We start from the raw sequence: 27,778 nt of genomic DNA on the forward strand, positions 1-27,778 counted from the left end.
CTGGAGGTGATCATTCACAACTATTGCAATGACCTTTCAGTTACAGTATATCGTCGTCGTCGGGTGAAAACCTTGTATGTCCAAAACCGTTCCTTTTGCATTTATCATTTAAAAATTATTAAACTAGTGAAAACAGCCGATCTACAAGCACACAACGCCTCGCACCGCGAGGCGTTGTGTGCTTGTAGATCGGCTGTTTTCACCACTTTTGTGCGACGGCCTTGTATGATGAAGCAGGGCTTTACTTTGCGAAAGAACGTACACATTTGAAACTTGGAGGTACAAGGTTTCCACCCGACAACAACGATATAGTGTTTGATATCCATGATCCAATGAAACATTTTGCTCAATATATCCAGCTGTAAGGTATATGTCTGAAAGTATATTATTAGTAATAATACCCTAATAATACCCTGGTTTGGGGGTTTTCAGAGTACGGTGTCCCAATAGTTCAAGTGGTAATCTTGTTTTTAGGGTGAACCTTGCCATTCTTTTCTCAATTCTTCCTCCGAACATAACACCTCTGTTAAGGCATTCAGGGATGTGTAGCCGCGCTTTTATAAAGCCCCAGCTCCATGTTTTTTTTGGATGTGCTGATGCCGATGTACTCCTCGAAGAGAACCGTAGAACTGCTGCACCAGCCGCTCCCGTTGTCTGCCCAGTGAGCGCGGCCTATTCTGAGGCTTGGCCGCAGGGCCTAAAACCGGCACCATTTGTTCTCCTCTCCAACGTGACGACTCGTAAGCTTTTCTTGGCATCGGGAAAGCAGCTTAGGGGACTTGATCTTTAGTCTGGCGAGCTCCAGCTAGAGCTCCGGTTGGAGCATGTGCACACGTGCACCGCTAAGGGCACGTTGTTGTTTCCCCTTCCATCCTGTTGTCCCGTGCCACTCTGTCCGCTCCACCCCGGCCCTGCTTTTGCCCGGGCCAGTGTTTCCTCGGTTTGAGCGTCGACTAGGGCTGTCACAATTATTACATAATCGTCTAATCGCAATTATTTGACATGGTCGCGATAATTTTTCAGAGTCGTCATAATCGTGTCCACGTTGAAAAATGTTCATATATATTTTTTAAAGTAAAAAACTGTGGAAATAGCAGATCTACAAGCTCACAACGCGTCGCATCGCGACGCGTTGTGAGCTTGTAGATCGGCTATTTCCACTATCAATGTTATTCATTAAGAAGTAAGTTGTCAAATATGTCAGTTGTTTCTTTGTGTATTTAGGTTATGTGTCATATCTACCATGTGCAACTTCAAAGCCTAAACGCCTAAACAGAAATGTAGTTATCGACGACAAAAACACAATTAAATCGTCAATCGCAATTATTTGAGTGACAATTAATCGTCATGTAAAATGTTATAATGGTGACAGCCCTACGGTCGACGGAGCAGGAGGAAGTCATTGACAGGCTGATGGGATGAGAGGAGGGATGAGGTCAAGCCAAGCCTGACTCAGGAGAGCCTTGAGTGGCACACAAGCCTGATAATACGCTCTAACCGGTGTATCAGTTTGTGCTGCACAGGGGAACATCTGACCTGTGATTAACACAGTGATCTACATTAGGTAAACCAGCACCAGGGTGAAACACAATGGAACCAAAATGAGAGTGTACATAACGTAACCAAAATGGAGCCTTTGGGTCCATTTACATTTGTGCTCTCTCAGATGGGAACGGGACGATATTTGTGTCAGGATTATTATGACTTACGATATTATTGCGATAATCAAAATATATCCCCAACATCCAATTATCCTGGGGCGGAACATTTGCCAAAAAATAGCTGTTGTGAGCTTATAGATCAGCATTTTTCAGTATCAAGAGATTTCATATAGTGTGAAAAAAAGTGTATCAAGTATGTTATTTCCAGGTCCGTTTGACCAATTATAGAGGTATTCATTGGTTGCATTTGTAGTCCTACACCAGCCATTTTGAGGACCAACACAGCTGTTTTGATTAATGTAGATAGAACATTGGTTCTATGCCAATCAGACAAATTGAACACCTGTGTTGGTCCTCAATATGGCTGGTTTAGGACTACAAATGCAACCCATGAATAGCTTGGCAATAAAAGGTGAATTGATCCCAGTGCATGGCGGAGGATAATTTCACGATAAAATTCAAATCTCCACGATACGATTATTGTGAGTGTTTTTTTTTATATCATGACAATAACGATTATTGTGTATTGTCCCGGCCCTACTGCTGGGTCTCTCTGCCCCGTGCGGATCCTCTGACCTTTTGACTCCGGTTATCTTGCCACCTCCTTGTTGTGCCCTTATACAGCTAAACTGCATCCTCACCGCATTCCGTGAGAGGACAGCGTGTTAGCAAACTTAACAGGGCCGGGCGGCGGGCATACAGGCTTAGTCAGCAGGGTCGGAGCACAAGGTGTTAGACGACTCAACGGGCTTGTTTAATTTGAAGGACCAAACATAGCAACGGTGTGTGTGTTGTTTTGAATGAGAGAGGCTGTGAAAAGTTTAGGCACGAGGGAGAAAAAGTATCAGACTCCTCCCGTGTTCTCCCTGGACTCTCCCCCCTGCAATAACAACCCTTTTCGGCTCGTCCTCCCACGCGCCGTTTGGCCATTAACGGCAGCGGCGGTGGGTCAGACTTGTTGATAAGCCCACGCTAGCATAAGTGGACTGACGTGCTGTTACATTGCGTTCCAGGATGGAATGCTCCTGTGTTCCTCCGCTTGGCAGTTAGTCATGCTGCTTAGTCATTTAGCTGGCCATGTCGAACTATATCCACACCTAAAGGCAGAAGGAGACAAAAAAATGCTTATTTGGGGGGAGAAAAGAACAACCCACAGCATATTCATTTAGGCTAAATCCAACTATGTGTCTATTTTTAGAGTCTCAGCCGGGGAAAAAGGGAGAAAAACACCACTCGCTTTTGACCAATCACGGTGCCCCCTTGATGTTAGCAACTCACCAATGAGAGTGCAGCTCTTCCCGGCTATCTCGCGTCTTTCTCTCCCTGAATGTAGGCTATATGGACGACAAAATATGTTGTCTAAAATATAGACGCATCACATAATACTATGAGTATATTGTGTTTGGAGGAATAATACATGTTAAAATTATGTTTAAATCAAATTAACCAAACTTTTGTAAGTTTGTGTGTTTGTGTCTCTGCGTTTCTGTGTGTGTGGGAAAAGGCGGATGCAGTGTGGGCTATGTTTGGATTACGATCCCCCATTGGACGTTACAGCAAAGCCTCCCTGCGCGGCTACACGGCTGTGGAGAGGATGTGGTCTGAAGGGGCACTGAGACCCCCCCACCCTCGTCCCACACACACACACACACACACACACACACACACACACACACACACACACACACACACACACACACCCCTAACATCTGGCTGGATGGCCCTCGGTTTGCACCAGGCCTGTGTTAGGAGCCAATGCTGCCATATTGGAGTTTTAATCCAAAGCTTCTCTGGTCCTCCTGACCCCAGGACCAAGCAAGGGGTGGAGAGGGTTGGGTGGGTCAGCAGCTGGTCCGATGGATGGATGAATAGATGGATGGATGAATGGAAGTGGAGACACTTGATTTTGAGCATAGAAGGGCATTGGGATTAGGGATGGGACGATACGCGATATTATCGTTTATCGTGATAAGAAACGCTCACAATAATCATTGTGTAGAAATTTAATTCATTGTGATATCATCCTCCATCATGCACTGGGATCAATTCACCTTTTATGTTCCGAGCTGCATATCCGGTACCACTTAAACCCTCTATATTTGATAAAAAAGGTATAATATACGTACTTGATACAGTCTTTTTTCACTCTCTATCAAATGTCTTTGCAAATGTTCCGCCCCCAGGATAATGGATTTTAATTATCGCGATAATATCGTAAATCACAATTTCTTTTTGTCACAATAACCGTGATATGACATTTTCATATCGTCCCATCCCTAATTGGGATCATATGATCTCGTGTGATCTTCACCACTGTGTGTGTGTGTGTGTGTGTGTGTGTGTGTGTGTGAGAGAGAGAGAGAGCGCGAGAGACGTTTATTTTTCAAAAACAATGCCTTGGACGAGCCAACTAAAGGCATGTGATCTCACACTCCTCTACCTCTTTCACTTCTCCCTCTCTCTCTCGCTCCCCTTCTCCTCCCCTCCAAGAGAGCGAAGCGGAGCAGATTAAAAGGCAGTGTGCACGTGTGAACTAATCCATGTGTCAGTGATGGGTTTCAGCCCCATATTCTCCCTGGGCTCTGCTACACATATACCGCACAGCTGGCAGGACGACCCCCCCCCACCCCCCCACCCCACAGTCAGCCTGGTGTGTGTGTGTGTATGTGTATGTGCGCATGTTGCTTGGCTTTTCAGCTTTTTATTTTTATTTTTTTCATCTCAAGCTCTAACCAGTCATCTTTCTTCTTCTCTGTCTGATGATCTTCTGGTTTCCTATGGGTCGTTGTCGGGTGGAAACCTTGTATGTCCAAAACCGTTTGTTTTGTATTTTATCATTTAAAAAATGAAATTTAAACTATAGTGAAAACAGCCGATCTACAAGCACACAACGCCTCGCGTCGCGAGGCGTTGTGTGCTGAAGCAGGGCTTTGCTTTGCGAAAACATGTACAAATTTGAAACTTGGAGATGCGAGGTTTCTGCCCGAGTCCGACAGTGACGCTATGCATCTCTCTCCCTCCCTCCTTCTTCACTGTTGCTATGCATCGATGCAGATGCCTCTCGGTGGCTTTGGCTTAGCTTCAACGAGTTGGCGTGACGGCGGTCTGTGTCAGTCTGCCCCAAGTAATGACTGCCGTCGGTCCCGTGCACTTTGTTTACCACCACCAGCCCTTCCGCATTGGGGATTGGCTGCAAGAGGGGTTCCCCTGTGATCCCACTTCGATTTTTTTTTCTTCAGCCTCCCCATTAGTCTGTTATTATAGCAGCTCCTACACTTTCAGTGTGGTTTTCCAAATCCCGCATCTCCGCTGATGTTTTTCCAAGCGGGTTCCAGTTGGCGATCCCAGACTAAACAAATCCCACCGGCGGCGTTCCCGTCCGGCCGCAGCCAGCCTTGTCACAGGAAGGCGGGACTCTGTTTAGCAGGAGTTGCTGGGTCCCTTTGGGAAGGATCAAGGTCTCACGATTCAAATGAATTGTGATTGAATCTAAAAAGGAAATACAGCTTTTATGAATTAACCCACTTTTCTTTTTTTGGCCTGGAATTAAAGTTGACAATTGTAAAAGAAACTCTTAAAATTTCAAAGAATGAAAAAGAGGAAACATGGACTATTTTCACACACACGCGCGCACTCATGCACGCGCACGCACGCGCGCACACACACACACACACACACACACACACACACACACACACACACACACACACACATTGTATTACACTTTTATGTATTTTTTGGTTTTTTAACTTTTTTCATTCTTCCATATCTATTCTAAAATGAGAATATTTATGGGAATTCCAATACTCATAAATGACTCAAGTGATAAGAATCAAAATGAGGGGGGGGGGGGGGGGTGCAGGAGAGAATGAGCATTCCTCACATTCCACAACTGTGTTTGTCAAATGTAACAATTAGCCATCAGTACACTCAATGGCCGGTTCTACTGGTGGAGTGGGTGGGTGGGGGGGGGCACCATGCAACCAATACAAGGCAGTAACGTGGGGTAGTTTAGTTTAGTTTCTGTTTTTGCTGGCAGGCTGTTTTAAGTCTTTAGGACTTGACTTGTTTTTCCATCAATTGTCCCATTTCCTGGTCTCCCTCTGTTGTTTGTCCACCTGGGTGAGTGTGACTGAACTCTGAAGGCCTGTCCATAATATCTCCTGAAATGTTCGGTGAGTTGGACTTTCCGACGTGCACATTTCCGAACTCTCATTAGGTCTAATGCTTTTCAGAAGTCGCGAGGGACATTTTACGGTCGAAATTCACCGAAAAGGGTTAAGGTTCGGGTCTAAGTATTAGTATGGACAGACCATAAGGATATCACAACACAAAGTTCCACCGCTTAATAGTTGAAGTCGCTTGACTTCACTGCACTCATCAAACCGGAAGAGAAACGGACAACAGGCTTAGTTTAGTTAGTCCAGTTTTTTCTTTCTTTCTTTCCTTCATTTGAATTGAAAATCTTGTGTAGAGATCAGCTGGTGAAAAGGATCACTAGGACAGAGTCCTTGGCCATTGGCTGGCCTAGCGTAACCCAGCCCAGATCACTCATCTGTGTCGGCTCCCAAGGCTAGTTTCTGGGCAGATTACAAACAGACAGAAGTCCTCTCTCTCTCGCTCGCTCGCTCTCTCCATCCATCCATCCCATCTGTCCATGTTTCATAAAGGAGAAGAGAAATGCATTGGTCTTTCATCGGAGAGAAGTCTGCAGCAGCAGTTGAGCAGAGCCTGTTTTAATCTGTGTGTGCGCGGCTGCGCGCGTGTGTCACAGAGAGAGAGAGGGAATGTATGTGAGAGAGCCCAGAAACGTGACGGATTAGCTAGCATGTCACCAGCGGGCGAAATATGACGCGAACCAATTTTCCTCAATGTAAAGGCAGCCTCTCAACCCCTCATTTGTTTACCTTTGCCCTGCTAGCACAGGCTGTCATTTGAATTCATCATCCTGTGCATTTTTTTCATGAGTAATGAGAGCATCTTGGACATGTTGTCCAGTGGCTGTTGATGACATTATGCTAGCATTCATACATCATGTGCCAACCATAGACTCATTGTTTATGATGACATGACAGTGCATGTAGACTCACTTTAGAGGACAACATAGAATGTTGTTTTTCAGAGACGTCTTCGATTGCTTTCTTCTCCCTTTTTTGTGCTAACCAAAGCCGGGCTGTTCCTTATACCAGATACTACAAGCAGGTTTCTAACTGGAGTCCTTTCCTACACAATCGTAACCTATTTATAGTTGTTTGAGGCCCATATGGTGAAGTCTAGCTTTGCAACCAGGCTATTATTTAGCTGTTTGATAACTATTCCAGCAGTCAGCCTAGAGCAGTGGTTCCCAAACGTTTTAGCCTGTGTGTGACCCAAAAGAGAAATTAGACATTTGCTTGGGACCCAAACGAGTGAAAATAGCCGATCTCGCGCCGCGTTCTGAGCTTGTAGATCGGCTATTTTCACTACTTTCACTACTACTAATTAAACATTTTATGAAATTTCGTAGATTTTTATTTTATTTCTTCATGAAATTACTGAAAAGAAAAAACATGTTTTTTAATTCATGAAATCGGAATGTTTTTGAAAATGTTTTGAAATAATAATAACTAAAAACAAACTGTAGGAAACCAAAAATAAAGGGACCCATAACAATGTGTCCGTGACCCACAAATGGGTCCCAACCCAGTGCTTGGGAACCAGTGGTCTAGAGAGTGCCAAAGAAAAAGAAAAACGTATCCAGTCAGGTGCCACTGTCTGTATGAAAATACATGTGACCGAGGCTACAAACCCATAGCAGTCATGTGAGAGAGAGAGACGGAGCCAGAAGGGCCCCTGCGTGTAAAAGAGGGAATGAAAGAAAGAAAGGAGAAAAGCAGGGAATCATAGCCGGTCCATCCTTACCAGGAAAAAAAAACAACCCGGGCCTTTGTGTTAACTTGGCCAACCAGTAAACAAAGATGGTGAGCAAACACAGAGAGCCGTTGTTTGGCGTGTAGCGTGTCCACGAGGGCGTATGTATGTGCATGTGTCTTGTGTACGCATGTGTAATACTCCCAAGCCATGTGTATGGAGTACAGTGCATTTATTTATGTATGTATGCATTCAAGGCACGCGTAAGACTGAGGAGTTGATATGAAAGACATACAGTTATATGGTGACGAGTAGTGGGCTCTACATGTATATTGCATGGGACCATCTGCAGAGATCAGTGTGCCACAAGCTCACATGCACTTTTCATTCTCTCTGATCTGGGGTGTGGCTAAATGTGATGTCCCCGGGCCCTTGAGCCAAGGCAGCGCTGTTATTTATAGCATCAGAATTATGGACTTAGCCTCTTTTTGAAAACAAACACACTCAAATCACGGAAAAAGGAAACCGTCCCTTCTGTTTGTTTTTCTTGCGTGATTGGATTGCTCTCCTCTTCCTAGTAAGATAATTCGCCGCTGATTGCATGCCGTGCTCGATGGAAAGGGCCTAAGACTCGTTTAAACGGAGCTTTGTATTACAGGGGCACTGTAATAGCTCCAGTTATTGCGGGTGAATTATGATTTGCGGTTGCCTCAAATGAGCCTTGACACTGCAAAGTAGGGAGAAGGGAAGAGAAAAGTAATACCCTCCCATAAGCCCGATTTATATTCCATCACACAATGGTGTCGCGTGCCGAGAAATAAGACGATCTACAAGCTCACAGCTCGTCGCGTCTGTGATGCGCCGTGGGCTCGTAGATCGGCTACTTTCGCCGCCGCGGAGCTCCATGCTTGGCAAGTCGAGAAGTCCTGCACGATAATCTTTTTTTGGTCAGTGGATTGCTAATGCAATGCTATCTTAATTTCCTTCTACATGTCACTTTAGTAGATTTACCAGTGGAACAGCGGTTAGTGATATGTAATTAGTGTGATAAGTGGGTGAAGGGTCATATTTCCCCTCTCTCTCTCATGTGGATTAAAAGTAGGTCAAACTGGGGGGTGGGATTGCACGCGTGTGCTTGTGCGCTAGTACATGTTAAAGGCATTTGGGTAAAGCAGGGTTTTTGCCGAAGAGTACGTGTGTTGGTCGCTTAAATCTGAACCCTACCCTTTAAGAGCCCGTCCAGTAATTATGTCAGACATCTTGGATGGCCTGAGAAGTCATTCATTATTTACTTATTCACAAGTTTGGAATCTAGGGCAAAGCCATAGCTTTTCCTTCCCGTTTTCTCACACTGACTAACCGTGTCAGTTCCAGGGGAATTTGAATAAAAAATTAAGCGGAAACTAGCGAAGGTTTTTCAGTGCAGCCTATCCACGGAAGGCTTTAAATAACTCGTTTGAGAGCCACACGTAAGTACAGTATTTCATCTATTGACTTCCTATTTCTCTTTAAGCGCAAACTGATAGTTAAGTTTGAGTCATGAGATATAGTCATAAGATTCTGAAATGTCATTATGGCACGAAAGCATCGCAAGGTAGTTTTTGCCTGGTAAAAAACAGTGTGAGGATCACATTAGTATCATACACAATAGAATGCTATGATATCAAAATAAACGTTCAGCTAGTGCCGCAGTGCAAGCACGTCCGTGTAGGCTCCCAGAGCACGGCTGCATCAACGAATAACGTCCTTCGACACCCATGCTTTAGCTACCTGTGTCTGTGTTATAGAGCTGGGCTTTCCTTTTTGGATATTGTCAGATTCATCTCTCTATCGCTCTAAACCTCCAAACTGTGCAGGGTGTCTAAATGGAAAGCAGAGAGAGAGGGAGTGGGCGAACGGGATTGTGTCCTCCCTCCATATATCGTCGCTGTCGGGCAGAAACCTCGTATCGTCTCCAAGTTTCAAATTTGTACATTTTTTCGCAAAGCAGAGCCCTGCTTCATCATACAAGGCCGTCGCACAAAAGTAGTGAAAACAGCAGATCTACAAGCACACAACGCCTCGCACCGCGAGGCGTTGTGTGCTTGTAGATCGGCTGTTTTCACTAGTTTAAATTATTTTTAAAATGATAAATACAAAACAAACTGATTTTTTGGACATACAAGTTTTCCACCCAACAACGACGATATACTGAATAGAGAATAAGTGCATGCGTGGCCTGCCTTACAGAAGAAGGGGTGGGATACAATATGCGGCGTTTGAAAAAGAGCTCCATTTTACTTTCACGGCAAGGCAGGGTGAACGGATCGCAGCACGGCGTAGCTGGCGTGTGACAGAGAAGGAGAGAGAGAGAGAGAGAGAGACACCTGTGGTTTTTGGGGTGGATGTGACGCCGGTGGGGGGGTATAGATATCAGGAGCGGTGGAAGAAAGGTTTTGGCGCAGTGACCCAGGGTTTAGCTGGCTGCTTGCTCACACAGCAGAGCTGCCTGCCTGTGTACCCATCTGGGCCTGTCGGGAAACACAAGAGGCCACAGGAACACACCCGCACACATGCGCGCGCACGCACACACACATTTGAGGAGTGTAAGCGTCACATTGTCTCAGGAGGAAAAGGAAAGGCTGGCTGTGAGTCGAGGAGCGCCTGCCAGCCATAGCTGTGTGACCACGCTGCTTGTATAACCCATTTAGGCCTAGGATTATTGACTACTTTAACCATTGAAAAATAGCAGATATACAAGCTCACAGCGCGGCACCGAGTGCCGCGCTGCGAGCTTGTAGATCTGCTATTTTTGAAAAATCATGATTTTTCTTTGCAAGTCTTTGAATATATCTATTTAAAAGTGAACATTTGTAACTCAAATATTTGCTTCTGGGGGGTCCCTGGAACAACATATTTTGAGATGGGGGTCCGTGGCTAAATACCTGTAATTTTGGGGGTCCTTGACATGAAAAAGTTTGAGAACCACTGATTTAGAGGAAGGATTTAGTAGTCGGGTCAAAGATCGGGTCAAAGATATTCATAGACTTGCACACATTTTCACGATTTTTCAAAAATAGCAGATCTACAAGCTCGCAGCGCGGCACTCGGTGCCGCGCTGTGAGCTTGTATATCTGCTATTTTTCTAAGGTTAAAGCATACAATAATGGTTAAAGTGGTTTAAAATCTAACGCGACTCGGGCACGTTCCAGGTATTTGAGAGATAAGCCACTCTCGTCGGTCTCCTCGTCTGTCCGTCCAACGTTTTCAAGCGCAGTCAGATTGAGCTGGTCACACGGCTTAGTATTAACGTTTGGAATATGTGCCAGTTGGTGTGCATGTTAATAATAATGTTTGTGAAGTCCGAGAACACTTTGAAATGTTGAACAGTTAGGTTAGGTTGAAAGCCTGAACATCCCTAATTCTGATGGGAATATTGAATATTCGGCAAGCTCACAACCCGTCACGTTGTGACACGTTGTGGGCTTAAAGATAAAAGAGATTCGGCAAAGAGATTTGGTGTAGATGGTAAAAAAAATCGAACCTCGGTTCGAAGTGGAGCGGTGAATTTGAGCAGCTGTACCCTATGTGAGTGAGTGAGTGAGTGTAAACTGTGCCTGTGAGTGAGTGGTGAGTGTGCCTGGCCTGCACAAAACAGCGCCCCTCCTTTAACTAGTGTGTTGTGTGTGGCCACTCAAGGTATTGCCAGGCTACGGACGGACACGGCCAGCCAGCCACCCAGCCACCCACCCAGCCACCCACATACCCACGGACATACCTGTCTATTGGGAGCGCTTTTTTTTTTCAAAGAGTGGACCAAGTATAGTGCCAACCCGGGTAAAATGTATAATAATATAGGGGGTTAAAGTGGTTAGGCTATTTTGTACTAGCATTATATTTTCTTTCCCAGCCACAGATTGATCCATGAGGCCATATTGAAACATGCTGTAGGCCGGCAGACACTTATTGTCAAAACCAGGGTGGGATTTAAACAGATGTTTACAATGCTCTCCCCATTGTGCTGTAAAAACAATATGGTGGTATTATTTTCCCTTCTCTCAGGATTCTTCCCTAGCAGTGTTGTTTTTGACAGCAAACTTTGACTTAGTTTTAGTCATAGTCTTTTGAATAAAATGTAATTTAGTTTTAGTCATAATTTAGTCACCTGAAAGTTTTAGTGTTAGTCTAATTTTAGTCGACTAAATGTCATAAGATTTTAGGCGACTAAATGTTTAGCCATCACAGCTTAGTTTTTATTTAGTTTTCGTCATTGAAAAAACGCAGTCAACAAAACATTTTCGTCATAGTTTTAGTTGACGAAATCAACACCGTTCCCTAGTAGATGCGAGTTGAAATTAGGCCTATCTGTCTCTGTTGCGTTGTTGCCAGCAGGGGATTTCAGGTCCCCTGCTGAGCGTGACAATTCAGAGCACAGGTCTTCCTGGTAGCAACTGGCCATGTGTTATGTAATCTGCCTCACACGGAGAGTCCCCCATTCACGCAAAAGTAATGCTAATTAAACGCCATTCATTGGTACTGGACAAGGTAAGTGAGCAGCAACGGGGATGACTAATGCCGCTAGCCAGCCACTGACTAACGTTAGCATGCGTTCTATTTGAGGCCGATCAATAAGCCTTATTAATGAGCTGTGACTGGCTGGAACTGTTTGCTGCTAAGGAGACGATTTATCCTAGCTTGCCCCTGCTTGGTGAAATGCTAGGCTAGCCATGCTAACTTCCTCTCTCTGACTGACATATGCCCACTGGCCACTGCCACTCCACACCGCCCACTTGTGCCAGGTTTTCCACTACAAGGACCTGGGTAGAGTGGTGTGAAAGTGGTACTAAACGTGGGCCTAAAAAGTATCCACTGCAGAGTAGGTCTGAGCTAGGCCAAACGGGGGCAAACACTTCATAATGACTGATCACTCACTGACTTTTCATTTAGACCACCAGGATATAGTTGTAATACATTATAATAGATTCTATTTATAATCACTGTTATAATCTATTATAGTGTCTTATAATTAGGATAGTTGTAATACAAATTTATATTGTATTATAAACACAGTTAAAAGGGTCAACATGTTTCAGGGGTACTTTTGTGTAATGGAAAATGTAGATATTTTGATGTGGTGTAGTGTAGAGTGGTGTCATGTAGTGTATATTAGCTAACCAAAGTATTTTGTGAGAACCAGGAGAGCATTAACATCTATGGCCATTCATGTGTATGGTATCTCCTCCACTGTGAGGTTGTGGCCTGAAGGAGGTTCTGGCTGCAGCATGCAGGTATTTACGCTCACAAGCCATTTGTACTGTAAAGCCGCAGAAGGCTTAAAGTCTTTGGCCCATGGTCTAAATGATAAGCATGCTCAGGCATTAGGACCTTTGACCTATCTGGTGAACAACAACAGTTGGAAAGGGAGGGCCCTGTGACATTTAACTGGTCAATGTGGCCTGCTGCAAGGTCATGACGTTCGCAACAGACTCCCAAGTTAAGGACTGACGTTCTCGGTAACAGTCGTACCGCCTTGTCTTATTCGTTCTCCCTCTCACACTCCATCTTTTGTAAAAAAAAATCGCAAAGCAAAGCCCTGCTTCATAATACAAGGCCGGTGCACAAAACAGCAGATCTACAAGCACACAACGCCTCGCGTAGATCGGCTGTTTTCACTAGTTTAAATCATGATTACTATTGTGCTGTTGTCCTCGGCGCTTATATCATGATGTTCTGCGGAACGACTCGTAACGCAGACGAGAGATTAGGCCTGCCTATCGACCGTGCCCACTCGAGAAGCACAGTGGGTGTGTGTGTGGGTGTTTTGAAGGCTAGTACTTTCCCGCAGTATGTATGTATAGCTAGCTATAGCATTTGTATGGGAGGAGGACAGACAATGTGTCTCCAAGAGCGACAAAACACCGCAGACGGAAGAGACCGTAGCGACACTGCCATCGTCACCCTCACCCGGCGTCGTCATCAAGGGCGTGGAAGGGTGTTGGTGGTTTTCTTGGCGCTTACTCAGCGGAAAAGGCATGATTCACGGCCCAGCACTGCATGGACTAATGGAAGCCTCTACCTACCTAAGCACTGTTATGGGTTGATCTCTCAACGCAGTAGTGTTGCTTTTGGAGACATTGACGCTACACTCCTCAACAATGGCAACAAAACTGATTAAAACAAGCTTGTAGACCTGATCAATTCAGTCAATTATTAAAAACACATTACATTAAAAAGAGATTGCATTGATGTGTTATGTTGATATATATATACAGTATATCGTAGTTGTCGGGTGGTCCAAAACTGTTTGTTTTTATCATTTAAAAAAATGAACTAAACTAGTGAAAACAGCCGATCTACAAGCGGTGCGAGCCGTTGTGTGCTTGTAGATCGACTGTTTACACTACTTTTGTGCGACAGCTTTGTCTGATGAAGCAGGGCTTTACTTCGCGAAAAAATTTACAAATTTGAAACTTGGAGGTTTCTGCCCAACAGTGACTATATATATATATATATATATATATGCATATATATATATATATATATATATATACCAAGACAATGATTGCAGTGGTTGCAGCCCTGGTGGGGGGCGGAGCCAGTGAGTGGGGGTTATGTGAGGTCTGCTTGCAGAGTTCTAATCTGCTTGGGACTGGGAGTGAAGCAGCAGCAGTAGCAGGGAGTGAAGAAGTAGGAGTCGGTGGTTGGCTGGTTGGTTGGCTGGTGGTGTTATGTGGTGGCGTGGTGTGTCTGTGTGAGAACAGAGTAGTAGCAGGCCTGGGTGTCTGGAGTTTGTTCACCCAACGCCCAGGCATGTAGGCAGGCAGACGGACAAGTTCAGACGTGTCTGCAGACTCTGTGTGTCCTGCCGTGCCCTCCTCCTCCTCCTCCCAGTCAGCTGCCTCGTCAGTCAAAAGTCCACGACCGGAGTAGGAAGTGTACGTACTTGTGTACAGTACCTGCGTGTGTCAGAGAGACAGTGTCCTTAAAAGTAGGGACAGGAATGCGTGTACTGTCTGTCTGTACATGATGTGAGCTTGGGTTAACCACTTTAAGGCATTAAGATCTGGAACGCAAATCTGTGTCACTTTAGAGTTGAATCACTTTAACCATTAAAAATAGCAGATATACAAGCTCACAACGTAAATCCTTCTTTCTCTTGGTCCCTGGAACAAAATATTTTGAGATGGGGGATCCGTGGTCATTAATTCTAGGGTGTCCTTGGCATGAAAAGTTTGAGCACCTGCACCACTGATATAGAAACATAGTTTTCCCAGAAAACCATTGTGATTAAGAAGACATTTTTAGGTATTTTTCAGGTCTTAATATTAACCGCAGCAGACATATTCTGGGGCGGAACATTAGCCCTAAAATAGCAGATGTGATGTGGTTGTGATGCATGTAGATCTGCAATCTTTTGGGGCAAAGAGATTTGGTGTTTGGTGTTTGGTGGGGGAAAGCCTTCGGAGTACAGGGCCAACTCAGGTGAGGACCAGTTGACTTAATTACAGAGGGTTTAAGTGGTTAAATCCAATTTCAAGACGCCCAAAGAAGACGCCAGGTTGAAAGAAGTTTAAGTAGGGTGTGTGTGTGTGTGTGTGTGTGTGTGTGTGTTGTAACTATCATATGAGCTCCCCCGGGTACGACGTGTGCTCTTCTGTCACCTCGCCGCTCTGTGCTACTGTGTCCTGAACCTCACCCCGTCCCCTGTACAGCCTGCGTCCATGCAACAGGCGCAGAGTGTGATTAATCGCGGCATGTCATCTGCGTACGTACGTGTGTGTGTGTGTGTGTCGGGGGCCACAGTAAGTAAGGAGCTGGTGGTGGCGTGGTTAGGATAAGAGAGGCATAGAGATAGATGGACTGCTGGCTGATAAAGAGTGAATGTGGGCTCCATTCGGCCCTGTGAATAGAAGTGATTACACACTCAGACGACCAGAGACAGACTGATAGTTATCACCATTAACCCCCCCCCCCCCACACACACAGACACACACACACACACACACACACACACACACACACACACACACACACACTCACTCACTCACTCACTCACTCACTCACTCACTCACTCACTCACTCACTCACTCACTCACTCACTCACCTCACTCACCGAACGACCTATCTTCCTCACTGTCCCCTTAATACTTCTAGTGTCACAAAAACACTGTCTGTACTGTACATGCACATACAGCCTCTTGTTTTTCCACATAGTTTAACGGCGCGCGCGCGTGCACACACACACACACAGACACACTCACACACATAAGCGCACACACACACACACACGCAGACACGCTCTCTCACACACACACTATGGTAATAGCTTGCTCTCATGTTCTTATCAGGACTATCCATGCATAACTTAACCTCCCCTCCTCCTTGTAGGCTACGCACGCGCGCACACACACACACACACACACACACACACACACACACACACACACACACACACACACACACACACACACTCACTCTCCTGGGCCAGCCAATACACATGTAGACGGCGTGCAGTCAAAGCAGCGGAGCATAGCAGAGCGTCTAGTGGGTTCCTGCATGTGGCTTCCGAGGGGCCTGTCATTGTGTGTCCCCCCTCCACCCCCCTCCTCCCTTAAATGGGAGGAGTGGCCTTGGGTCTCAGGCCACCGCTCTGAGTCCTCCTACTGTCTTCCATGACGGGGCCCGTGGTGGTCGGTCGCTCTGAAAGAGCAGCCCATGCTGCCTAATGGTCTGCTGATTGTGTTATGGCCTCAATTATCTCTCTTTACCTCTCAACTCTGGGCCATTAGCGGGGCAGATAGTACCCGGGCCCTGTCTGCAGTCACGGACATAAGAGGGACTGTCAAGATGATGGAGAGTTTGGGAGCCCGAGCGGGTGGGGCGGGGTGGAGGGGTACAGGAAATGCCGCTGCACCTATCCTGTCCCTCTCAGCTGGAACGGCTTCATTTGTAATGTAGGCGAGACAGGCTACTATAAGTAGACGGAGTGGAATGTGCTACCACACTGACTTGAAGGGGTAATGGATCTCTGGGTAAAGGTTTTAACATGACATGACTAATGTGTGATGTCTCTGCAGACAGTTCTCTTGAACTGTGTGTGTGTGTGTGTCCCATTAGGGCCATGAAGCCAAAAGGTTCATCCTGAAGTTTTAGAGCAGAAAGGTAAAATCCCTGGGTCAAATCTGTACAGGAAAAGTACATTAATATAGCAAATCTCCCCTCCCTAAAGAAGTTCCCTTGAGCAAGGCATAAGGCAGGGATCTTCAACGTTTTCAGGCCAAGGACCCCTTAGCTAAGAGAGAAATGAAACAGGAACCCCCAGATTCCATATAGTTTCATCGTTTGACAGCACAATCATCAGTGTTATTTTGGATTCATGTCAGTTTGTGTTTTCAGATATTTAACCACTTGAACCGTCAATACTTAATAAACTTGACCTTTCACTCTGTGTTTTGTCTGCTTTTTTCCCCTCAACACCAAACCTCTTTGCTAAAAAATAGCCGATCTACAAGCTCACAACGGCTTGCAGCGCGAGGTGTTGTGAGCTTGTAGATCTGCTATATTTGGCTAAGGTTCTCAGAATACGGACATTAGGGTTCAAGTGGTTAATATGAAAAAGGAGAAAAAAGGTTTCTATCACACAAAGATTTGAAGGACCCCCTGTAGTAACTCTGGGGTCCCCCTAGTGGTCCCGGACCCCCTGTTGAAGAACCCTGGCATAAGGTTTTGTTTTGGCGTAATTGACCGGAGTCCAGGGCTCTATACTAGGCTCACTCCCTTTTTCCCCTCTACACCAAATCTCTATGGATAAAATATCCTATCTACCTGACAAGTTCACAACGCAACGCATTGCAAGCATGTGGATTAATAGTCAATATGTTGTGACTGCATCATCTGACCATTTGCGCTGTCTTGTCTTTCGTCTCCCCTGTCCTTTTCAGACGAGCTCACCTGAGGCTGTGCTTGGAGCGGTTGAAGTCACTCATACCACTGGGACCAGACTGCAACCGTCATACCACGTTGGGCCTACTCAACAAAGCCAAAAATCACATAAAGGTAACAAGCACACACACACGTGATATATCTATTTGCATTGGTGGTTTGGTTTGGTTTGCCTTTCGTCTGTAAAATCAAGATGACAAATACACAACTGTTTAACCCATTTAGGCCTAAAAGTATTGAATGCTTTAACCAGTGAAAAATAGCAGATATACAAGCTCACAGCGTGTTTGTAACTCAAATTTTGCTTCTGGGTGTTCCCTGGAACTAAATATTTTGAGATGCGGGTCCGTGGCCCAATAAATATCAGTTTGGGGGTCCTTCACATGAAACGGTTTGAGAACCACTGGCATAGTAGTCTATCAAGAACAGACTAACTGAGCTCTAGTTAAGTGAAAAGTACCTTCTCTTTGACGATGGCTGGCCAGATTGCTGACATAGAAACATAGGTTTTTCAAAAGAAACCTTAGAAGGATTCAAAAGACACCGATAGAATCGGGTCAATGTTCATGATTTTTCAAAAATAGCAGATCTACAAGCTCGCAGCGCGGCACTCGGTGCCGCGCTGTGAGCTTGTATATCTGCTATTTTTCAATAGTTAAGGCATAAAATAATGATACACAAAATGTGTACCCGTTCTGAATGGGTTAAACAAGCTAAAATACACCCGTACTCGGCATGGGGGGGAGAAAATGGCTTATCAAAGTTTGCCTGAACAAATTAAACACTTTAATTGAATCTTTGCTTGGCTTGCCTGATAGTTTCAGCTTGCTAACTAACTAGCCCAGTTGTTTTGCTTCTGAAAGTAGAAGACGTAAAGAAAAACAATTGATTGATTGACTCGGCACTTCATTGTGGCCAGTGGAACAGACACCCAAAATGAAAATTGTCTGGCCAAGCTGCCAGAGTGTCAAGTGAATCCCAACAATTTCCCCAGCCTCAGTCTAGATCGCCCATCTTTCTCTATTTGTCATGCAAAAGGTCGTGGCTACACCTCCAGAATGACAACTGGCAAACCTTTCCACCCTCCAAAGTGAGCGGTGGAACACACCTTCCACCTCTGGAGTAGCTGTGAAATTGACAAACCCGTCAGCCAGCAGACAAAAGCCAACAGCACTTGGTTGCTGTTAAACTGATCGCCTTGGTATAGCTTGGTACTGAAGAGCACACACGACACTGTGTGACATCCTCCTGATGGCTAGCTACCTCATGCCCCTCTCCGTCTATTTAAATAAACAAAAACACAAGCATGTGACTGTGCGAGATGGAGGAGCAGCTTGCACATGGAAAGCCAAGTGTGCGACAGCGTTGAGCTTAGGTGACATCACAGAATAAGGAGAAGCACAAAGCCTGAATTGTTATTTGTTACCGCGTGTCACCCCTTCTGCTGCTGCTGCTGCCACTTGAGTCATGGCAACAGCGATGGACGGGCTCACGGCATCTTCATTTGGTCGCCGCGAGTCGCGCTCATCGCTGTCAGCGGCCGTGACACGGCGCGAGGAGGAGGTTACCATGTGGCTGTGTCATTCAGCGCTCTAGCTGCTACCCGTTGTGTAGAGAGACACTAGTAGTAAACAAAGGGGTTCTGGTATAGAAGTTACCACGCTGTTAACAATGCAGGTAAAGAAAGTTGCCATTGTTTTTGCTGGAAAGATTGAAAGGACACAATGGGGGCTTGGTGACTGAATGCTGATGCCGGGGTTTCAGGGCCTTTGAAATGGATAGGAGCTCTGCTGTCTCTTTAACCACTATCAACCGGCCCGGCCCTATCTTTGGGCATGTCATTATCGTTGAAAATGGTCAAATATAGCAGCTCTACAAGCTGTTGTGAACTCGCAGGTAGACAATTCAGTTCCACCTTGTAACCAAGTACTACGGCTTCCTAATGGGCGATATGCAACAGCAGCCATATTGGAGAGAAGTTGGGTCTCTCTTCTCACTTCTTTCCAAAGGTGTTATCAATGATACTAATGAAGGCTCTGTTCCATTTCACGTAGCACAGTGGTTCTCAGACCTTTTATTTCAAGGACCCCCATAACTCTGAGAGTGTACAAATGGAACCAAATGTGGACCTGTTACACACCCTTTTTAAGGAGTCATTTGGAACTGGACCACACTTTGAGACCCACTGGTGTAGCAGAGTGTTTCCAGTGAGCCAACATTCACAATATCAGCACCCTGACTCTGTTTGACCAGAATGGAACTAACCTTGCCGGAAAGCCTGGTGTTCGTTCACAACTGGCCCCTTGGTTTCCAACTAAAGCGCGGAAACCACTAGAAGAAGCGGCGTCGCTTTGTTTTGGTTCCCCCCGTTTTTTTTCCCCAATCCCTATTAAAATGCTGGCGTAGCCTAGCGTAGTCTTGCCAGTCGCTACGAGTTGGACTAAAAGATGCATAGACCAAACACTTTTTTCAAAAGCAAAACTACTCCGCATCAAGGAGTTTATTAGGTAGGCCCTAAAAGTATGTCCTTGAGCGCAGGGGAATATTTGGCGTTAAAACTGAATCCGGTTTGATCTTTCCAGCAAATCGTAGTCCATTGGGGACTACAACATGACGTGTTGTGGTTTCCGCTCCAGACCGGTTACAAACCGAAAAAGTGAAGTGATCCCAGACTAGAATGGAACAGAGCCTCCATTAGTATCATTGGTAACACCTGTGAAGGAAGTGAGAAGAGACACAGCCTCTCTCCAAAATGGCTGCTGTGCCTATATAGCCTATTGCGTTTGTGACCTGATTCACGGCTCATTTTGTCATGTCATCAACAAAACCCCCAGCCTAACAGTTTTGCTTTCTTCCCCCTCTCCCCCTAAACTCTCTCCTGTGGACAGAAACTTGAAGAGGCGGACAGGAAGAGCCAGTACCAGCTGGACTCCCTGGAGCGCGAGCAGCGGCACCTCCAGCGTCAGCTGGACCTGCTGAAGGGCGGCAGTGGGGCGCTGCCCCCGGTGGAGGGGGAGAGGAAACGCATGGACAGCGTGGGCTCCACCCTCTGCTCCGAGCCATCCGACTCTGACCAAGGTGAGCAGCAACGCTAGTTAGTAGTCCGTATCGCCACTGACGGCCATTACTTTTTGAGAAATGGGAAATGTGTTCCCACGGGTCCAATGTTACTTAGTCACAAGCTATTTTTAATACTTTCTCCTTTTTTTTAACTACTTTCAATTTCTAAAATAGCGAAGATAGCAGATCTATAAAGTCCACAACAAGTCACAATGCAAAGCGTTGTGTGCTTGTAGATTGGCTATTTTCTCTACTTTTGTGTGATGAAGTAGGGCATTACAAAAAATAGAAATACGTCTGAAATATGGGGGTGTATAGGGTGTTCTGCCCAACAGCAATGTTATCCTTAATGGTAGCAGCTCAGGGAGCAGCATTTTTCACACCACTCCACGCAGAAAGAAGGTCAATAACAAAGTAGGCGTTTGTTTATTTGTACGTTGTGTTAAATGTTGTATCCCCCCCGCTCTCATCCCACCCCCTGTCTACAGAGGAGATCGAGGTGGACGTGGAAAGCACGGAGTTCTCCCATGGAGAGATGGACAGCGTGAGCACAGCCAGCACCAGCGACCTAGACGACCACAGCAGCCTGCAGAGCGTGGCCAGCGATGAGGGCTACTCCTCCTGCAGCGTCAAACTTGCCTTCTCCTCCTAGAGGCCCGCCGCGCCCTGCCCCTCCACCCTCCTCCACCCGCACCGCACACACTCCAACTCACGCCCCGCCCGCCCGGCCTCCGCCTATCCATCCAGTTACCTCTTGATGACGCCCACGATGGCCCCCCGCCCCTCCCCGAGCTGGGGGTGTCGTCGCTTTCCCGTGTCGTTTCCCAAAGCCTGTTTGTCGGCAACTTCCTGGATCCGTCTCAAAACTCCCTGCTCACCTCTTCTCTCCCCGTACGCCGCTCCCCCACCACCTCCTCCCCTCCAAGCAGAAGCTCTGAGCGCCCTGGGCTAGGGATGGGATGATTTGAAGATGTCATATCACGATTGTTGTAGACCAAAGAAATCGCGATTTACGATATTATCGCGATAATTAAAATGTCCCCAACATTGTCCTGTGGCGGAACGTGCCAAAGAATTGCCCATCTACAAGTTCACGACGTGTTGTGAGCTTGTAGATTGGCAATTTTTTTGGCAAAGAGATTTGTTGGAGTGAAAAAAAAAGACTGTATCAAAGTACGCATACTATAAGTGCGATTTACCAGTAGAGGGTTAAATGGTACCGGATATGCAGCTCGGCAAATAAAAGGGGAATTGATTCCAGTCCATGACGGGAGGACGATTTTCACGATAAATTAAATCTCCACGATACGATTATCGTGAGTGTTTTTTTATCACGATATAAACGATAATATCGCTTATCGTCCCATCCCTACTCCCCTCCAATCAGAAGCTCTGAGTTCCCCGGGCCAGCGCTGTCTGTCTGTCGCCAGGGACCCAGCACTCCACCGCCCACACAGAGACAACTCCTAACACATCGCAGTTGATGATCCTGACGCGAGACGGGCGAAAAATATGGTTTTTAGAGTCGATATTTATTTTACAAAGAGATCAGATCATAGACTGGGGTTGATTAACGAAACTCTGATCGGCGATCGTCATCTCGATTTTAAAAACCCACCTTTTTATTGAAGGGAATTAATTTTAAAATAAATAAAAAAAGAAAATCTATTATATATATACAGTATATTTTTCTGTATGGGGGACGTTAACCTTCAGACGTCACCTTCCAACTCAATCATCCGCCGTTTCTTTGACTTGCTACCCCTGGATTTTATCCCCAATATACTTAGATTTCCCATAATGCAGTAATAAGTTGTGGTCGCTTTGTTCCTCCCCGTTTGTGTGTGAGGGTGTTGAACTGGTCCCGTGTGAGCTCGTGTCTTCCGGTTCCGCTAGAACCGGACTTAACCACTTGAACCCTAGCGTCCTCGTTGTGACTTTTGGGGGCGAATGTAGCAGATCTACAAGCTCACGGCGAGTCACGTCGTGAGCTTGCGGATCGGCTGTTTTACGGGGAAGATAATTTGGTGTGAAAATGAAAACGGGACGGAGCCTAGTGTTGAGTGCTTGGGAAATACGGTCGACTAAGTATAGGGTTTAAGTGGTTAAGGAAATAAGAACAAGTGTAATTTGGACAATGGCGAACACTGTGGGTTAACTTGCCATATCAAAATAGTTTGGCCCCTTTTACTTGTCCATCTTTATTTTAAATATGATGTAAACCTCGTCTTATGTCTTTTCATTACCTCCGCTCGACACCGCTGCAAACCTGAACACTTGGATTGGTGCTATTGTGAAACAAACCAATGGGAACGCCAGATCAGTAACTAAACATTGAAACAAACCAATGGGAACGCAGATCAATAACTAAAACATTGAGAGCAATCAACAGAATCTGCCACGACCGTTTCTCCTTTCCATCCAAGCTCGGAAGAGAAACAGAAATCGGAGGGCGGAAAAGAAAAAAACAACATACATTCCCATCATATGTGGATGCGCGGTGCATTTTCAAAAGAGTGGAAATTGTAATGTGTTTTGTTTTCATTTTTATTTTTTTCTCGACAAGCAGCTACAAAACAAGCTATCGTGCACTCGCCTACTTTAGAGATGTCCATAGACCAGGGGTCTTCAACAGGGGGTCCGGGACCCCTAGGGGGTCCTCAGAGTTGCTACAGGGGTCCTCCAAATCTTTGTGTGATGGAAACAGTTTTTTCTCCTTTTATTAAGTGGTTAAATATCTGAAAACACAAATTGACATGAATCCAAAATACACTGATGATTGTGCTGTCAAATGTCGATGAAACTATATGGAATCTATGTACAAGTTGTGGGGGGTCCCTGCTTCATCTCTCTCCCAACTAAGGGGTCCTTGGCCTGAAAACGTTGAAGACCCCTGCCATAGACAACCGGCACAAAGTAAAAAAAAAAATGTCTTCAATAGACTTTGGAATAGATGTCCATCCTCTTTCCAGCAGTAACGAGCAATAACTCTTCATCATTGTTTTTGTCTCCACAGTTTTGAACTACTTTTTTTTCTCCTTTCTCTCTCAAAAGACACGTGTGTGTGTGTGTGTGCGCGCGTTTGTGTGTGTGTGTGTGTGTGTGCGTGCGTGTGTGTAACCGTCCAAAAAGCAAATTCAACTTGCTTGTTTTTGTACATATATACAAATAGCTTAATAAATTAAAGACAAAACAAGGACATTTTAAAATCTAAAAGGAGGAAAAAATGGTAGCGCTCATGAATAGAACTATTTGCCTCTGTTGCTGTTTGACCTGTGTTTTATCGTGCATTTTAAATTATATTTTTGGACAGATTTTATCTTCTCCAGAGTGGCAGTGGTGGATGTGGCATGGACAGTGTACTTTGTTCATTTTGCTGGTTGAAACGTTCAAATGTAACTAACTCTGTAGCTGCCCTAAAAAAACAAAACAAAAAAACAACAGTTACTTTTCAAGACAAAAAAGAGAACTAAAACAGAACAACTTTGTATCCAGGCCACCCTCTCTCTCTAAGACTTCTGTTCGTGAATGCTGAGTTTGCGTGGCACACTTTATTATTTATTTGACATGTTTCTTTATTTTATTTTTTGTGGGTTTCCTTTTTATTTTACACTAATGATAAAGCTGTACGGCATTCCTCTGGTGATCTGTGGAGTTAACCACTTAAGCCCTGTTTTAAAACAATATTGAAAACAGACCATCTACAAGCTCACAATACATCACATAGTCTTTTGGAAAATTATTAAAAACGTCCAAAATAAGGATCACAGATTGAAAGTGGTTAAAGTTTGAAGTAAAAGGAAAAGGAGGGGACGTATGACTCTTACCCCCACCTTCCCCACAAACGTTACTGAGGTCACCCTCAAATTGCACTTCGACCCGAGTCCCCCCCCCCCCCTTCAATAATTTTAGACTGTCTGATGAATCCTCTGTGTGAAAGAAAGAATGAAAAATAAACACCTCCCTGATTTTTCTTTTCTTTTTTTAATATATTTATTCCTCAGTCCCGTTCAGAAAAAGTAAAGCATGAAAAAAAAAAAGATAAGTTATTTTATTTTTGTCGTCTTCTCTCCTTGATGCTATCGCCTCATTCCTGATTTTAAGAATTGTATATGTGATGGATGGATTTCCTTTTTTCTTTACCTTTTTTTCTTTTTCTTTTGGGGGGGCAAAAAAAAAGGTTATGTAGCCATGTTATGCTTTTTATTTTTTATTTTTTCTGATGTTTTATTTGATAGACACTTGAAATGTAATGGGCCCCTAAGCTGCTCCTAGGGCTGAGCCTGGACTGCTTGGATTGACGGCCTTGTCCAGATGCCCGCTTGACGATAATCGGTTTAATCAAAACGGCCGGACCCCCATCTTGCAGATTTGTGCTCACAAGCGTGTACCCGTCCCATCCTTTTCTTAAACCTTCTGAGGTGTCTTTCTTGACCTAGTCTGTTTTGCCGGATTCGTGCTTTTGTTGTGGGACGGAGTCGCGTGCCAAAAAAAAATAGCGAGCCATAAGCTCAAAACGTGTCGCACCTGCGACTGAGTTGCGGGCTTGTAGATCGGGCTTTCTTACGCGCGCTACAGCACTGGTTCCCAAGCACCATTTGTGGGTCGTGGACACATTTTCATGGGTTTCTGACGTTTTGTTTTGAATTATTTCAAGAAAAAACAGGAGAAATTCCATAAATTAGAAAAGAAATGTCTAAGAAGTAGTGAAAATAGCCGATCTACAAGCTCACAACGCAGCGCGAAGCAGCGCTTTGTGTGCTTGTAGATTGGCAGTTTTCACTAGTTTGCGTCCCGGGGCACTCGTCTAATTTGTCTTTTGGGTCTTGAGCTAAAATGGTTGGGAACCACTGCGCTACAGTGTCATACGATAAAGTATAATTCGGGCTTAGCGGGCATTTCTGGACAAGGCTTACGAATAGCCATGTCTAACTGGCAAATTCTGAGCCGGCTACTACCCAATAAAGGGGTCTAAAAAGTCCTCTTTTCCTCCATTAGGAGGATCGTAGTCTCTATTAGACTTAATGTTTTAGTTGACAAAATGTGTCTTACATTTACAAGGCCTCCGCCGACCTGAGGATTTAAAAAAAAAAGAGAAATCCCTGTGTGTCCCAGAGGCAGATCATTAAGGTGTATTATATTTTGACATTTAACCTCCGGGTGGAAACTTAATGTTGAGGTTGTTTGGACTTGGCATTTATCTCCTGAAGGTCACCGCGGCGGTGCTCCGTCTTCAAACAAAAACGCCAAAGCACCTCAAACACCCACGCGGTGTCCTCTGGTCTCCCCCGAGGGGCAGTTTGTGTTTACTCTGCCCCCTCGATTTATTAATCTCTCATCTTCCCCCAGTGTCTTTCTGTTTGATCTGTCAGTTTTATGAATCTGCACTGCTGAGGAATGAAAAAAAGGGCCCACGTTTGACAACAAAGAGTTTTTTTCCACTCCACCAGACTTTTGGTCAAATGGTACTTGCAAATAATACTCTTTAAACCACACGAACCCTAGCGTCCCTATTCTGGGCATTTAATAATAGGCGAAGATTCTGTGAAAATAGCTGCTCTACAAGCTCGCAAAACTTGTATTTCAGCAATTTCTGTGAAGCGGAAACCATGTTTATATTTTTTTGCAAATACTATTAGACTATTGTCTGACTTCTATTGTGTGCGCATGTGTGTATTCTCTGGCTGTGCATGAGTACGCCTCGCCCCCAGATCAGTCTGTGTTGAACAGGGTTGGGTTCATCTTAAGTTCAGTCAATTCGGTTCACTCAAAGGTTTTCTTCAAAGTTCAAAACTGGAAATCTTTTGCCATAATATTGGTTGTAACTTACATCATGAATTGAGTCCATAGATACTGAAGCACAGGGCTTCTTATAACTTCCTCTGCCAAACTGCTTTTATTTTCTCACCACGCTGCAATGTAAAACAAGAAAATCAGGTCATGCATCGATGATCGCAATTCTTTGTTATTTTCTTTTACTCTGTTTAAAGTTAAGGATATGAATACAATCTAGTCGGTTTTAAGGCTTCATATACAGTATAATGAACATTTCCAGCTTTGCAGTTTGTAAAGAAATCAACTTGGAAAAAGTGGACATGCACAATTTCTTTTTGAACCCTTACTTGATGTTGGAGTCTTGGTGATGTTGGAGTCTTGGGCAGCACCATGGGAGATTGAATGAGCGGGTCCTTGAGGTCAATGTAGTTCAACCAAGCAATCCCACTAAGGGAGGTCTCCCTGTTGTTTCTGAACTTGTGGCCATCCTTTGTAAAACATGCACTCTGTTGAGGATTCTAGCCGTGTAAGTTGAAGATGCAATACTTACAATAAAAAAAAGAAGAAAACACCATTGTCAAACCTGACTCCAAACTCATTTTTCACATTTTTCTAAAATGCTATCCATTTTTATGTCAAACATACTTTAAAATTCCATCTTTCTGTGTATTTACAGGAACACGTTTGCTATCAAGAGTTTACATCCCTGATAACATATTTTTATTTTTTAGGCTATTTATTTTCACAGGCTCTTTCTTAGCATTTTATTGATGGCAGCAGTGGAGATAGGAGACGGAGAGAGAGAGAGCAGGAGAGTGACACAAATCAAATGTTCCGCCCTGGCCTGGGAGTCAAACCGCCCCTGCTAACATCTAAGAAATAGTGTACATATATACTAAGACGCCAGACATGCAACCTCACCCTAAAGGGAAAGGTTGTGCCAATTCTTGGCCATCTGGCCAGTGATGTATATCGGAACAGTTACCCATATATGGAGACCCCTGGTACCCATATGGAGATCCATGTACTGTATATGGAGATGTGCTGTGAGAGTTGTCAGTTATTGTCTCCACCAGCCGAAGGCTGAGGGAGAGTATGTTTTCCCCTCCGTCCGTGTGTCCGTCCGTGCGTGCGTGCGTCCGTCCATGCGTGCGTCCGTCCGTGCGTCCTCGCAGTTTGTGAGCACCTAATCTCAGTCGCCGTTGGCCCGGTCGCTGCCAAAGTGAGCACACACATTCCCTGGATGCCAATCTAGAACCTCTGCCCTAAATTTTTCATATGGGCCTTTTCTAGCGCCACCTAGTGGCCGATGTTCGCAAAACACATTTCAGTGCACTACTCTTACAGATTTTGTCCAAAAATCCTACAAATCGGTAGGCAGTATCTTGACAGTCATGTGATCGACACGGATCTGTCCGATTTTGCATATTCCATCCTGATTGGCTAAGATTGGCTTCCAAAGTTTGTAGGATTGAGCCGTTTTCAACAAAATGCCTCAAAGCACAAACGCA

General features: G+C 45.0%; 1 protein-coding gene across 2 annotated transcripts in view; it reads left to right on the plus strand.

Moving 5' to 3' along the window:
• Window positions 1–26,783, plus strand: part of mxi1 (max interactor 1, dimerization protein) — a gene marked incomplete at its 5' end in the record, with an annotated part of 39,332 nt that extends 12,549 nt beyond the window's left edge. For both annotated transcript variants that reach the window (XM_080721939.1, XM_080721940.1), the window contains 3 exons: window positions 17,432–17,546; window positions 20,321–20,510; window positions 20,981–26,783. In XM_080721939.1, coding sequence (XP_080578065.1) covers window positions 17,432–17,546; window positions 20,321–20,510; window positions 20,981–21,144 — 469 coding nt within the window. In that variant the 3' untranslated portion in view covers window positions 21,145–26,783. The remainder of the gene's footprint in view (window positions 1–17,431; window positions 17,547–20,320; window positions 20,511–20,980) is intronic.
• Between the last annotated feature and the right edge of the window lie 995 nt (window positions 26,784–27,778).

This window comes from Nannobrachium achirus (genome assembly GCF_963921795.1).
Source record: "Nannobrachium achirus genome assembly, chromosome: 3".
NCBI classification, from domain to species: domain Eukaryota; kingdom Metazoa; phylum Chordata; class Actinopteri; order Myctophiformes; family Myctophidae; genus Nannobrachium; species Nannobrachium achirus.